This window comes from Bufo bufo, chromosome 6 (genome assembly GCF_905171765.1).
Source record: "Bufo bufo chromosome 6, aBufBuf1.1, whole genome shotgun sequence".
Classification (NCBI taxonomy): Eukaryota; Metazoa; Chordata; class Amphibia; order Anura; family Bufonidae; genus Bufo; species Bufo bufo.
Window position 1 is genome coordinate 84,048,240 of NC_053394.1, and position 13,704 is coordinate 84,061,943.

At 44.4% G+C, this 13,704-nt stretch overlaps 1 protein-coding gene across 1 annotated transcript in view; it reads right to left on the minus strand.

Moving 5' to 3' along the window:
- MINPP1 (multiple inositol-polyphosphate phosphatase 1) overlaps positions 1–13,704 on the minus strand; it is a 76,660-nt gene that overhangs the window by 45,058 nt on the left and 17,898 nt on the right. Inside the window, exons 4-5 of the mRNA XM_040436955.1 lie at positions 5,699–5,799; positions 4,175–4,308 (exon numbers count right to left, since the gene is read on the minus strand). Coding sequence (XP_040292889.1) covers positions 4,175–4,308; positions 5,699–5,799 — 235 coding nt within the window. The remainder of the gene's footprint in view (positions 1–4,174; positions 4,309–5,698; positions 5,800–13,704) is intronic.

Here is a 13,704-nt window from a genome sequence, read left to right on the forward strand (position 1 = left end):
GTCACTAAACAGACCTTTTCAATTAGAGAATTCCTTAACTGTAAAAGCAAAGGTGTTGTATATATCTGAGCGATCCAATGTCAGGGCATGGGATCGCGCAGTAAAATAGAGGGCACCGCGCATGCGCGAGACTTCGGAAAGCGAAGCCGAATTGCGAGTGGTCACTCAAAGGCAAGAGGGGGTGTGGTTACCTTGACTTGAAGCAAGGAGGCCGCTGCCCCCTTGACTTCAAGCTGACATGCAAATTAGCGCGGACGGAGGATAAAAGATCGTTTTCTGACCTTATGCAGCATCGGACTGCAGGATGAAAAGTATGATTATTATCACACTGCGGGCTACCCTAAGGTACTTCTGGCGGGTTTACATGCATTTAGGAGGTGACAGGTTCCCTTTGAATGACAACTGTGCCAATATAGTTTACAATAAATGGACCATAAGTACTGTAGGAAGGCACAAGGGTCCGTCGTTGACAGAAGGTATGTGTCACCGAGGTTCCTGGCCTCGGTGAAGTAAGAGCCGGTATTTTCAGGTGTCAGCGGCAGCTAATGCTGGTTGACACTTTACTATTTTAGTATGGCTGTATAGCTGATCCGGGACGGCTCTTACTGGGAGTAGGCAAAGTGCTGGGTGGGTGACTACTCCCCACGTTACAGGCCGGGTCTTGACTGGCCCATAAAAAACCCAGCCGGCAGTGTCAGTTGGAAGTGATTACCTCTCTCTGACAGAGGAGCTCTGGCAATCGCTGGTGTGGGAACCGAGCTCTCTGCTGGGCTGGAAAGCTGAGACCTGTGTGTTGGGAGTGCAGGCCACCTAAAGCTTGCATTTGGACTGCACATGAGCCATAGAAACCTGACACACACAAAAACCTCGCTCTACTTATGTTGGCACCTAAGTCAGTACTAATAAATGGACTAGGGGGCAGGCTCTCATGTATCCAAGACATACTGATAGGGAACTTAGATGGTAAGCCCAATTGGGGACAGTGCGATGCTAAAGTCTATAATGTGCTGCGGAATATAGTAGCGATATATAAGTGCATAAAATAAATAAATACATTTGGTGTGGACTTCAGACTTTTTGCTCCTTTAAGAAGACCCATATCCTGCCAGTATCTGATAGTGTCACAACTTTCCTGTGTGGTTTCTGCTTATCTGTATTTTGCATTATTCTGTTAACGATAGCAATGGTGATTATATATCAACTGTGACCAGTAGTTAGTAGATCAGTCCAACAATAAAAGAACATTATAAACACACAATCTGGTAACATACTGCCGTATATAAGAGATACATAAACCTTTCTCACTGTGTTTCAAGGGAAAAAGTAGTCTAGTGGGTCCCAATAAGGCTCTATGTTGATTGGCCATTTTGCTGGAGACGTAGCAAAAAGATGTTAAAAGAACACAATAGACTCAAATAGTGTTGAGCAAAGTGAGCTTCCGATGCTTCATCTGAAGTCGCTTTGTTCAAAACTTCGGAATACTACTGTACGGAGATTCGTCTCCCTACAGTATTAGAATGTACAGGCTCCAATGAGCCGAAGTCAGTTATTTGCGAAGTCGTGCATGACTTCATTGAATAACTTCGCTAGTTGATTTTTAAAGTGGAAAACCACTTTAAAACTTGAAACCGAACTCGGCTTCGGTTCCGAAGTACTATTTTGAAGTTTTGAATGAAGCGACTTTAGATGAAGCATCTGAAGGTCGCTTTGCTCAACACTAGACTCAATATTTGCACTAACCTCAATGAGCTGTGGGGCTGAATGATTTATCGTCCACCTGAACAGGCAGCCATGTTTAGATAGGATATGTACATAGATCTAATATTTTTACTTTTATAATTAGATTTTTTTTCCCTGTATCAATGTAGATGACTTCAACGATTTTCAAGGGAATTTCTACAAACGCTTACTAAGAGTTAAGGACTTGCGTAATAAAAAAAAAAATGAATCTCAAGGAACAGGCTGCCACCCTGTGGTGAACAGAAAGCACTGAGGATAAAGGTCATTCTCCTGGCAGAGTAGTTTATTTTATTTAGAACCTAACCCAGGGAATTAAAAAAAGATTCCTTCTTACATAATTTTATGTAGTGTGTGTTTTTTTTTCATTTTTGGCCTTTGTTTAAAAAAACAACAACATTGTATGAAAGTGATGTGTATTTTTTAAAGTTTTTGGCTTTGTTATTTTTATATATTTATATAAATTTTTTTCCATGTATTTTTCGTGCATTTTTCCAAGGTCAGTCTGCTTGGTGAATTATATGGTGGGGCAGCACTGTGTGAGACATGAGGAAGATGCTGGTCCAGATTTCCTAATTCTGTAGATGGGGTAAGCTTAGACCTGCGCCAGATTTATCACAGGGGCTCAGTCTGGATGGTAAATGCGGTGCAGGGATGGACACTTCTCTCTGACTCTGTACCATCTATTGGTTAGCTTACTTTCAGACAGAACTTTACGCCAGAATTGTGGCATAATTTTGGCACAAAAATTGTGCATCGTAGGCCCTATCCCTTTTCCCATGAAGCCCCACCTATTTTCCACTAAGTCACACCCTTTTGACAAGAATTAAAAAAAAAAAGCGTGGAAGCTTTAGATGTGTCAAACTGTGCCATTTTGCGCCACTTCTTAGACAGATTTTTTGGCACATATACATTGTAAATTGGGTCATTGTAATAAACTGCTAAGCAGGTCATACACATTAGATAAATCTTGGCTTGAACTTGCTGACCATCTAATGTGTAGGGGGCCTCCTGATGGCAGATGTCGCTTATCTTTCCAAGAGCAAAAATGGCAGCACTGGTTGGATTGAGTGAGTCTGTGCAGGTACACCCCCCCCCAACCGGTTACCTCCCCTCTGTACCCTTACTGCAGACTGCTAGCAATTCATTCATAGCTTCTAGTAGAAATAATAAAGGAACGGCATAACATACAGACATAGGAATAAACGCTCCAGAATTGTTATTACATGGGGAATGCATGAAGCTATTAAAACAGGCATGTCAGGGGTGGTGACAGGTCCTCTTTAAACGTGAGAGCACAGCCATGGGAACATGGAGAAACACTGCTCTAGAGGAGCATTAAAAGGGTTGGTCCATCTCAGACATTGGGGCCAGAGGTGTCACTGTCAAGTGAAGAGACTGCCTGCCAGATCACAGAAGGTTAGTGAACGTACAAGTCTGTACAGTAGGATCGCAATTGTGTGTTGTTCACTTGCTGCAGACCCGCTTGAGGCCTAGCTCCATTAAAGGGAGCTAATCCGAGAGCATACACTTGCCTTGGCTTCAAGCGGTGTCTGGCCGCTGCTGGCGTACAGTTCTCCCGGCATAAGCCACTGTGTGAATGGCTCAAAGGCTGGAAGAGACCACCGGTTTGTCCGCTTTGGAATGACAAAAGGATTTTACAGGAGATTATTGTTCCATTTTATCACATTTCCTACTGTGATACTGTGTCCAGTGAGAATTCTGCTATGGGGCCCAGCTTTTCCTAGCTACACCCCTGGACAGGTGAGGGTCCCAACTCTGGGATTCACTCCTATCTCCAGAATGGGGTCCCAGAAATGAAGGAGAAGACACCGCAAATGCACAGCCACCTCTCCATTCTCCACTATGGGACTGGCGGCCATAGCCGAACCAGTGCTCAGCTATTGTCTGAACTCCCATAGCAGTGAATAGAGGGTGGTCACAGATGCAAGGTGTGCTCTCCAGATGATGTCGGGGAGAGAAGGATAGGGTAAAAATCAATATTTTTGCCCGATCCTTTTGTTCTCCAGGGAAGTGTCTGGGAGTGTCTTTCTCCCCTCTCTGCATTGAATACACATACACATATAGGTTCAGCTCAGCCGAATGTGTAAGAGGGAGCTGTGAGGGAGTCGTTCAGCTGACACCTACTGAATGTGAATGGCCGCCTTTACTTACACATATACTCCACGCCTTGTGCCTGCCAGTAGTGGTATAATTGGTGATTTGGATAAACAGCACAAATACATAACAAAGCCAAGATAAACTATATAAGTACGCACCAGCGGCCGGAAGGTGTGAAGCTGAACAGAACGTGTATATGAAGGAGATAAGAAAGGAACAGTCAAAACTAATTAGGAGGTGATCTGACCGGGATTAGGAAGGAGGTGAAATCCTGCGGTAAGATAAGAAGATTCAGCTGCTGGAAACATGAACGTACCTTTTACTTTCAGAAACCGCAGTGTCCAAGTGCTGGAAGATATGCCGGAACAGGCTACAGCTGGAGCGGCTGTTGATATCATACCCATAGCCCCGCTTCCAATACTGTTTCAGGTCATTGAGGTATTCCAAGACCTACAGGGTAGTGAAGAGAGAAACCAAAGCTCGAAATCAATGTCAAATGTACATGGGCCGACTCCGTATTCAGGAAGCTGCCTTGCATTTCAATGGTAAATGACCCGCTCCACAGTTGTGAACAGCGAAGGTCACACTGGCAGGACTCCGATCAATCAGTAATCTAGGACATGTCCTACTGAAAACCTTTTTAACCATTCAATGCCCCCCCAATGCCTGGCCTCTCATATAGATTACACTTACCCCACTCCCCAGCATCCGCATCACTCCTGATCTCCGCGACGGGGACGAGACTCCCTAGCATCGCAGGTGATGTTAGGGAGGCTCGTCTCCATCGCAGGCCGCTATTGGCTGCTCCCCCCGTTGCCAGATGTTTTGATCCGCACGACTGGGAGATCCAACGGCGGCCGTGTGGGGATCACGAGTGACGCGGGTGCTGGGGAGCGGGGTAAGTATAATCTATATGGGGGCATGTTTTATACATTGGATAACCCCTTTAATGACCGGACCAGTTTAAGCCTTTAAGTAACCCTCTGGCTTTACATATAAATTTAACATAGGAAATGCATAGTTGAAGGTACCCGGTGGCCTCCTAGTGTCATGGATCCGCTGATTTCTGGTCCCCACTGCTTTTATCAAAGTGGCTGCCTACTTTTCTGACTACCCCGAGACCTTCCCCCCTGCTGTCAGATGGACCAGTGTTGACCAGCACCCACCAGCAGGAGGGAGGGTCTCAGACTGACGCCGCACACTGTCCATAGGGTAGATGGAGAAGTGGGCGGCCATCTTAAATGAATACAGTTGGGACCAAGGATTGACCGATCTGCAGTACAATGACTCGGAGGAGGCGGCCAGGTACATTTACTATACATGCTCAGTTTCAGTGACCCATCTTATGCTGTTGTGGCAGCTTTAAAGGGGATTTGCAGGGGTTTTATACTGGTGACCCATCCATAGGTCATCAATATCAGATCGTCAGTCGTCCAACACCCCCGCCAATCAGCTGTTTGGAGTATGCAAGCGCTCCTTCCTCTTCATTACACTGCTGGTCGTCTCAGAAGCACAGTGTAATTACAAGTACTCTCTCCATTCACTTGTAAATTACACTATGCCGCTGCTGCAAGGTAGATGATGTGTAGTGTAATGAAGAGGAAGCAGCGTTCACATGGAGCACCGCCTGCTCTTCAAACAGCTGATCGCCAGGGGCGCTGGGGGTCGGACCCCTGCAGATCAGATATTGATGACCCATCCCGAGGATAGGCCATCAATGTAAAACCCCTGCACAACCCCTTTAACATATGCATAAATGGCTGCCATGGGGCCCAGCACTATTATATGCATATAATACAATGCAATACCGTCTGATTATAGTAGCTGCGCTAATACGTACTTTGGCATCTTCTTCATCAAACAGCCTGCACCATGGAGAGTTGGCAACATTGTTGATGGCCAGTTCAAACGAGCAGGTAAAAAAGGCCACTTGTATTAAATCTGCAGTGGAGAAAGAGAGAGATTTAATACTGCGAGAGATGAAGTTCAGCAAAAAGCAAAGTAAGGGCCAACTGGAAGTTTATATGAGAGAAAGCCGTCCTGAGACCATTATACTCTGTCTAGTAAGTCTGCCTACTTTGGGCAATTGTTTTTCGTTAGAAGCTTGACTAAAAGCTAATTAGTGCCAGCAATCGGTTGTATTCTGCATCAAGTGCTTAAAGGGGCTGCTCACCCCTAGGGACATTTTCTGCAGATTCCCACAGCCTGGTCACACCCACGGTGGGAATCATACTTAACTGATTGCCGCTGCTGGTTTCTGCTCCATCTATCCCAGTCGGGTGCCACATGTCTCGGGTCTCATGCGGTTTGGCATAGGTCACTGCAACCATGACTTACAACAGCGGTGACGTGTCACCCATACGTCATGTCACTGGGTCACGTGATGCATAGATGACGTGTCACTACTAAAGGTAGTCATTGCCTGCAGTGGCCATAGGACCTGCGTCAAACCGGATGTTGACACGGGGGACCCAAGACCTGCAGCTCCCAAGGGGGAGTGATAAAGCCGGAATCCAGTGGTGGGGATCAGGTAAGTATAATTACCAACGTGCGTCAGCCATTTTTTGTCACCTTACATCACAAAAAGTGTAATAGCAAGCGATCAAAAAGTCATACGCACCCCAAAATAGTGCCAATCAAACCGTCATCTCATCCCTAAAAAAATTTGCCCCTACACAAGACAGTCGCCCAAAAAATTAATAAAATAAATGGCTTTCAGAATGTGGAGACACTAAAGAATCTTATTATTTTTTTTTTAAATGCTTTGTTACGTAAAACTTAAACAAACAACCAAAAAAAAGTAGTTCTATTTGTGCGTCCGTGACAACCTGCTCTATAAAAATACCACATGATCTAACCTGTCAGATAATTGTTGTAAATAACAAAAAATAAAAACGGTGCCAAAACAGCTATTTCTTGTTACCTTGCCTCACAAAAAGTGTAATATAGAGCAACCAAAAATCATATGTACACTAAAATAGTACCAACAAAACAGCCAACCTATCCCGTAGTTTCTAAAATGGGGTCTTTTTTTGGAGTTTCTACTCTAGGGGTGCATCAGGGGGGCTTCAAATGGGACATGGTGTCAAAATCTGCCTTCCAAAAACCGTATGGCATTCCTTTCCTTCTGCGCCCTACCGTGTGCCCGTACAGCAGTTTACAACCACATATGGGGTGTTTCTGTAAAATACAGAATCAGGGCCATAAATATTGTTTTGTTTGGCTGTTAACCCTTGCTTTGTAACTGGAATTTTTTTTATTAAGATGGAAAATTTGCCAAAAAAGTGAAATTTTGAAATTGTATCTCTATTTTCCATTAATTCTTGTGGAACACCTAAAGGGTTAACACAGTTTGTAAAATCAGTTTTGTATACCTTGAGGGGTGTAGTTTCTAAAATGTGGTCACTTTTTTTTTTTAGTTTCTACTCTAGGGGTGCATCAGGGGGGGCTTCAAATGGGACATGGTGTCAAAAAACCAATCCAGCAAAATCTGCCTTCCAAAAACCTTATGGCGTTCCTTTCCTTCTGTGCCCTGCCGTGTCCCGTACAGCAGTTTACGACCACATATGGGGTGTTTCTATAAACTACAGAATCAGGGCCATAAATATTGAGTTTTGTTTGTCTGTCAACCCTTGCTTTGTAACTGCCAAAAATTAAAATGGAAAATCTGCCAAAAAAGTGAAATTTTGAAATGTTATCTCTATTTTCCATTAATTCTTGTGGAACACCTAAAGGGTTAAAGTTTGTAAAAATCAGTTTTGAATACCTTGAGGGGTGTAGTTTGTAAAATTGGGTCATTTTTGGGTGGTTTCTATTATGTAAGCCTCACAAAGTGACTTCAGACCTGAACTGGTCCTGAAAAAGTGGGTTTTATAAATTTTATGAAAAATTTCAAGATTTACTTTTAAACTTCTAAGCCTTGTAACGTCCCCAAAAAATAAAATGGCATTCCCAAAATTATCCAAACATGAAGTAGACATATGGGGAATGTAAATTAATAACTATTTTTGCAGGTATTACTATGCATTATATAAATAGAGAAATTGAAACTTGAAAATCTGCAAATTTTTCTTTTTTTTTGTTGTAAATTTGGTATTTTTTTTATAAATAAAAATGATTTTTTTTTTTACTCCATTTTACCAGTGTCATGAAAAACCGTTATTAGACTAACCGGTAATTCTGTTTCCTTGAGTCCACCATGACTGCTCTACTATGAGATTGACCCCTTGACCTCTGTAGGGGCAGGAACACAGAGGGCCAGATTTATCATTACTCTGACAGCTCACTCCACTTTCACATATGGCTAAAGTCAGTTTTAGCCAAGTCAGATTTATGATCGGCCCTTTAAGACTGTAATAAATGTGGTTTGACGGTAGCAGTTTATCCGTCAGTAAGCAGCTTTACAAAAGTCGCACATCTTTACGAAAAAGTTGCAAGTTTTTATGAAAAAGTCGCATGTTCTATTAAAAAGTCTCATAAGATAAGCATGGTCCTCACTGGAGTAAAATTGCGACTTTTTTGCGACTTTTTAAATAGTCCCAATAGTAAATCTGTCTAGAGATTAATTTACATAAGAAAACACGCCCACTTTCAGAAAACTGGCGAGCATAGTGCAGAGCAGAAAAAAGTCGCAAATTTGTGCGCAGTTTTAGCGTTTGGGACTTTTTTTGGGACTTTTTCACTCCATTATTCTGACCTGAGCTAATGATAAATCTGGCCCAGAGAGTTTAAAAAAATCTGGCCCAAAAAAATAAAAAATAAAAAATTATATATATATATATATATATATATATATATATATATATATATATATATATATATATAAATAATTTTTTTTTTGTATTAATTCATACTCAACCCCTCCTTAATTCCTTAAGTCTCAGGGGGGGATATCTGGGTCGTCATGGTGGACTCAAAGAAACAGAATTACCGGTAAGTCTAATTACGGTTTTTCCATTTCGTCCACCATGACGGCTCTACTATGAGAGCTACCAGATTACTAAATAGGGTGGGCAACTGCTTGCAGAACCTTCTGACCGAAGACCAAGTCAGCAGAAGCCGAAACATTAATGCGGTAATGTTTGATAAAGGTATTTATACTTGACCAGGTGGCTGCTCTACAAATTTTGTCTAAGGAGACACCCCCTTTTTCTGCCCACGAAGAAGCCATTGCTCTTGTAGAGTGGGCTTTTATATTTGTGGGGCTGTTTAGACCTGACTTTTGATAGCAACAGGCAATGGTAGATTTAATCCATTGTCCAATGGAGGCTTTGGATGCCTTTTTTCCCTGCGTATTGAACAAGAAGATTATCATCCTTTCTAAATTCCTTTGTTGCAGCTAGATACTGTATGAAAGTATCCCGAACATCCAGGAGCTGAAACTGATCGTGTGATGGACCATCTCTGGCAAAAGATGGAAGGACAATTTCCTGATCTCTGTCAAAGTCCGATACGACCTTCGGCAAGAAACCAGGATCCAAACGTAATACTATTCTGTCTGGAAAGATAGTGATGTATGGTTCCTGGCAGGACAGCGCCTGGATCTCGCCCAATCGTCTAGCTGAAGTTATGGCTACTAGGAAGGCTGCTTTTAATGACAGGTGTTTAAGTGAAATATCCTGAATAGGAGAAAATTGTGATTTTGTAAGTCCTCTCAGGACCAAGTTCAAGTCTCATTGAGGCGTCCTAGAGGTTAAAGGGTTTCTACCACCAGAAATACTGTTATATAGCTGACTGACATTAGCGATGCGCTAATATGAGCACTACATAACAGTATGTTTTTTATAGGGATGGCCCGATACCGATACCAGTATCGGGGCCGATACCGGACATTTGCACGAGTACTTGTACTCGTGCAAATGTCGCCGATACCACGGCCGATACCTTGAAGAGGACCTTTCACTAGTTTAAAAACTAAAAATATCAGTGGGCAAAGCAGCGCCCAGGGGTCCCCCTGCACTTACTAGTATGTCTGTGAGCCGCTCCGTTCGCCCGGTATAGGCTCCGGTGTCTGCAGCTCCCTCTGTTGTACTGGGCAGAGTTTTTGCATTAGGGTTGTCCCTTGCTGCAGCGCTAGCCAATAGTAGCGCACAGCTCATAGCCTGGGAGTCCTGCAGGGGGGACCCCTGGGCGCCGCTCTGCCCACTGATATAGTTAGTTTTTAAACTAGTGAAAGGTCCTCTTTAAGCCCCAGATCAACGGTGGTGGCGGCTTGTCCCATCTTCTTCCGGGCGGCGGTTCCGCTGTTCCCAGCTGATCGGCGTGTGGGCGGGACTTCTTTGCGGCGGTGTTTTAAGTCCCATGCGGTTTCATGTCGACTACGCACATACCTGGGGATGGCAGCGGATATTATCCACCTGGGGACGTGCTGGCTCGGCAGCGGCAGGAGAAGGCCGCCCCTGGCTGGGGTTCTGGATATTACCCTCAGGGAGTCAGGGGACTGCAAGAAGCTGGGCCGGAGGTGGAGAGATGGCAGGAGCTGCCAGAGCCCAGGTACTGCAGTCCATTCTTTTGTCTGCCAGCCACATCTGAGAAAGCTGGGCATATAATAGTGATCCCCAACCAGTGTGTCTCCAGCTGTTGCAAAACTACACCTCCCAGCATGCCCGCACAGCCACAGGCTGTCCGGGCATGCTGGGAGTTGTAGTTTTGTCACTTTTGCAACAGCTGGAGACATGCTGGGTGGGAAACACTGGCCCATTCCCCTCCTTATATGCCAGTGTTTCCCAACCAGTGTGCCTCCAGCTGTTGCAAAACTACACCTCCCAGCATGCCCGGATAGCCTTTGGCCGGGAGTTGTAGTTTTGCAACAGCTGGAGGCCCATTGGTTGGGAAACACTGTTATATGTCAATTTATTAACCCTTGTACAAAAGGAAAAGTAAAGCAGTTGTCCATAGCAACCAAATTCCAGCTTTAATTTTTTTCATTGCTATCAGCAACTGCGCCGCTGTTTCTTTGTACAAGGTTTGTAAATTAAATTAGAATTTGCTGTAAAAACATTACCACACCATAATTGGTATCGGTAATTGGTATCGGTGAGTACTTAAATAAAAGTATCGGTACTCGTACACGGTCTTAAAAAAATGGTATCGGGACATCCCTAGTTTTTTACCTTTCTCCCTGCAGCCGTTTTAGGCCGCTCTCCTGATGCCGGCTTCCTCACTGTGACATAGACAGCGCAGGCGCAGTGAGGAATCCGGCACCAGGAGCGCATCATTCACTCACTGCGCCGAAAATAGAAGTGAACGGCGCGGGATTTCGGCAGCGATGTGGCGGACCGTGCCATCAATCAAGAGGAGAGGGGCGGGCAGAACAGAGGACCTGGGCGGGATAAAGGGTGAGTGGACGGAGCCTCTAGGTGCTGATTTTACGCCCACATAGCACCTAGAGCAGGGGTACTCAACTGGCGGACCGCGGAACGCCCATTAGTACAGCATTTACCTCCACCGCTACTTGTGCTAGTAAAAAAATAAAATAAAGTTACGGTACCTCCACCTCCATTTGCTCACGCTGTGGAGAACACTCCCTGCTGACTAGAAGCTCAGGACAGGACCTACAAGACGTCATCACGTTGGAGCACCGGTCCTGAGCTTGCAGTCGGCAGCGAATGTTCACCGCAGCCAGGTGAATGCTAATTATTATTTTAATTTTTTTGCAAAAGCAGAGAAGGGGGGGCACTAATGGGAACATTATTCTTACTGGGGCACTAATGTGGCCATTACTAATTCTGGGACTTACCCGGGGTGCTCCACTATAACGTTAGAGCACCCTACGCGCATGGATCACATGATCGCATGGCATCTTTACTGTTGGCGTTCAGCTCGGACCTTCACCTGACTGCAGACCCAGGTATGTGGACCTTTAATAAAACTAGTTGAGTACCCCTGACCTAGAGGCTCATTAGCATATTATAAAAGTGCTTTTTTTTTTACCAAAACGGCTGCAGGGAGAAAGGTAAAAAACATACTGTTATGTAGTGCTGACATTATCGCATTGCTAATGTCAGTCAGCTACATGACAGTATTTCTGGTGGTAGAAACCCTTTAAGGATGGTCTTAACCTTGAGGCGGCTCTTATAAACCTCCTTATCCACCTATGACTGGCTAAGTCTGTATCATAGCAAGCCCCCAAGGCTAAGACCTGCACTTTAAGTGTACTTGGTCTCAGGCCCAAATCTAATCCCTTTTGAAGAAAATCAAGTATTTTGTCAATGTTTGCTTTTCAGACAGCCCTCTGCTTTTTAGGACCTCGCGCTCAGGATCCAGGCTGTTAACTTGAATAGTCCTGGATTCTGATGAAAGATTGGACCCTGAGAAAGGATGTTCCCCTGTGGGGAAATTCTCCAGGGTTCTTCCAGAGCTAGTTCCCTGAGTACTGGGAACCAATTTATTTTTGTCCAGTATGGAACAACCAGAATTACTGTTCCTGGGTATTTTTTGCAGTACTCGGGGTATTAGCGCCCAAGGGGGAAAAGCGTAGGCTAGAGCCCAAGTCCACCTGATTGAGAATGCATCCACTGCCCAAGGGTTGTCCCTGGGATTTAGGGAGCAGAAAGGATGGACTTTTGCGTTTTTTCCTGACGCAAACAGGTCTATCTGGGGAGGGGGGGGGGGGGGTCCCCATCTCCTGGTGATCTAATGGAATACCTCTGAGTTTAGGGCCCATTCTCCTGGATCTATGGCCTTCCTGCTGAGGAAGACCGCCTGTATAGTTTCTGTACCCTTTAAATGGATAGCTGTGATGGAGGGAACATTTCTTTCTGCCCAGAAGAATATTTTTTCCGCCAGATTTTTTAAGCTTGGGGATCTTGTGCCCCCCTGATGCTTCAAATATGCGACTGCTGTTACATTGTCTGAAAGAATTTTCAGATGTCTTCCGGATACTTTGTCCTGTGACGCCTTCAGAACCTCCGAGATCACCCTCAGTTCTCTGTGGTTTGATGACTTTATTCTTATGATGTGAAACTTTCTTGTTTTGTCTATAAAGGATTTTATTTTCTCCTGAGGGAGGGATGTAATCTGGGAAACTGAGTCCAGGATCACTCCCAAAAGATTCATTTTGGTTGATGGAATTGTGCACGATTTTCTTTAGGTTTATTATCCAGCCTAGGTCTGAGAACCTGCGTATTAGGTCTTGGTAAGGCTGGTTGTCTCCAGTTCCGAGGACCCTCTAGGTACGGAAATACTTTTATTCCTTCTGCTCTGAGGGGGGATATCATTTCCACTACGAGCTTCGTGAATACCATTGGAGCAGAGGAAATTCCAAAGGGTAACGAGGTGAACTGGAAGTGTTTTACTTCTCCTGAGTTGTCTGCTAGGGCAAATCTGAGGTATTTCTGAGATTTTTGTTTATGGGGACGTGATAGTAAGCGTCCTTTAAGTCTATGGACGTCATGAAATCTCTGGATTTGATCAAAGGAATGATTGATGTTATGGATTCCATCTTGAATTTTCTGTATGTGATAGCTTTGTTTAGTCCCTTTAGATTTATAATAGTGCGGAAATTCCTCAGTCTCCCCCCTACTCTGTCATTGTTTATCTGATTGCTTATTCTGTGGGGTTGAGAAGGAATCCTCTGCCTTTCCCCCCTTTCTGGTAACTCCACCTGCCCGACTTCCCTTTGCCCTTATAGGATCTAGTCTGGGAATTAAAGGAACGAAAGGGCTTCTTTTTACTTTCCTCCGGAAAACCTTTCTTTTTGTCTGCTGCTTTCTCAAGGATGGAGTCTAGCACAGATCCAAAAACGTATTCCCCAGAAAAAGCTATAGAACATAGCTTGGCTTTTGAGGTTCTATCCCCTCCCCATGCTTTCATCCACAATGACCTTCTAGCTAAATTGGAGAGAGC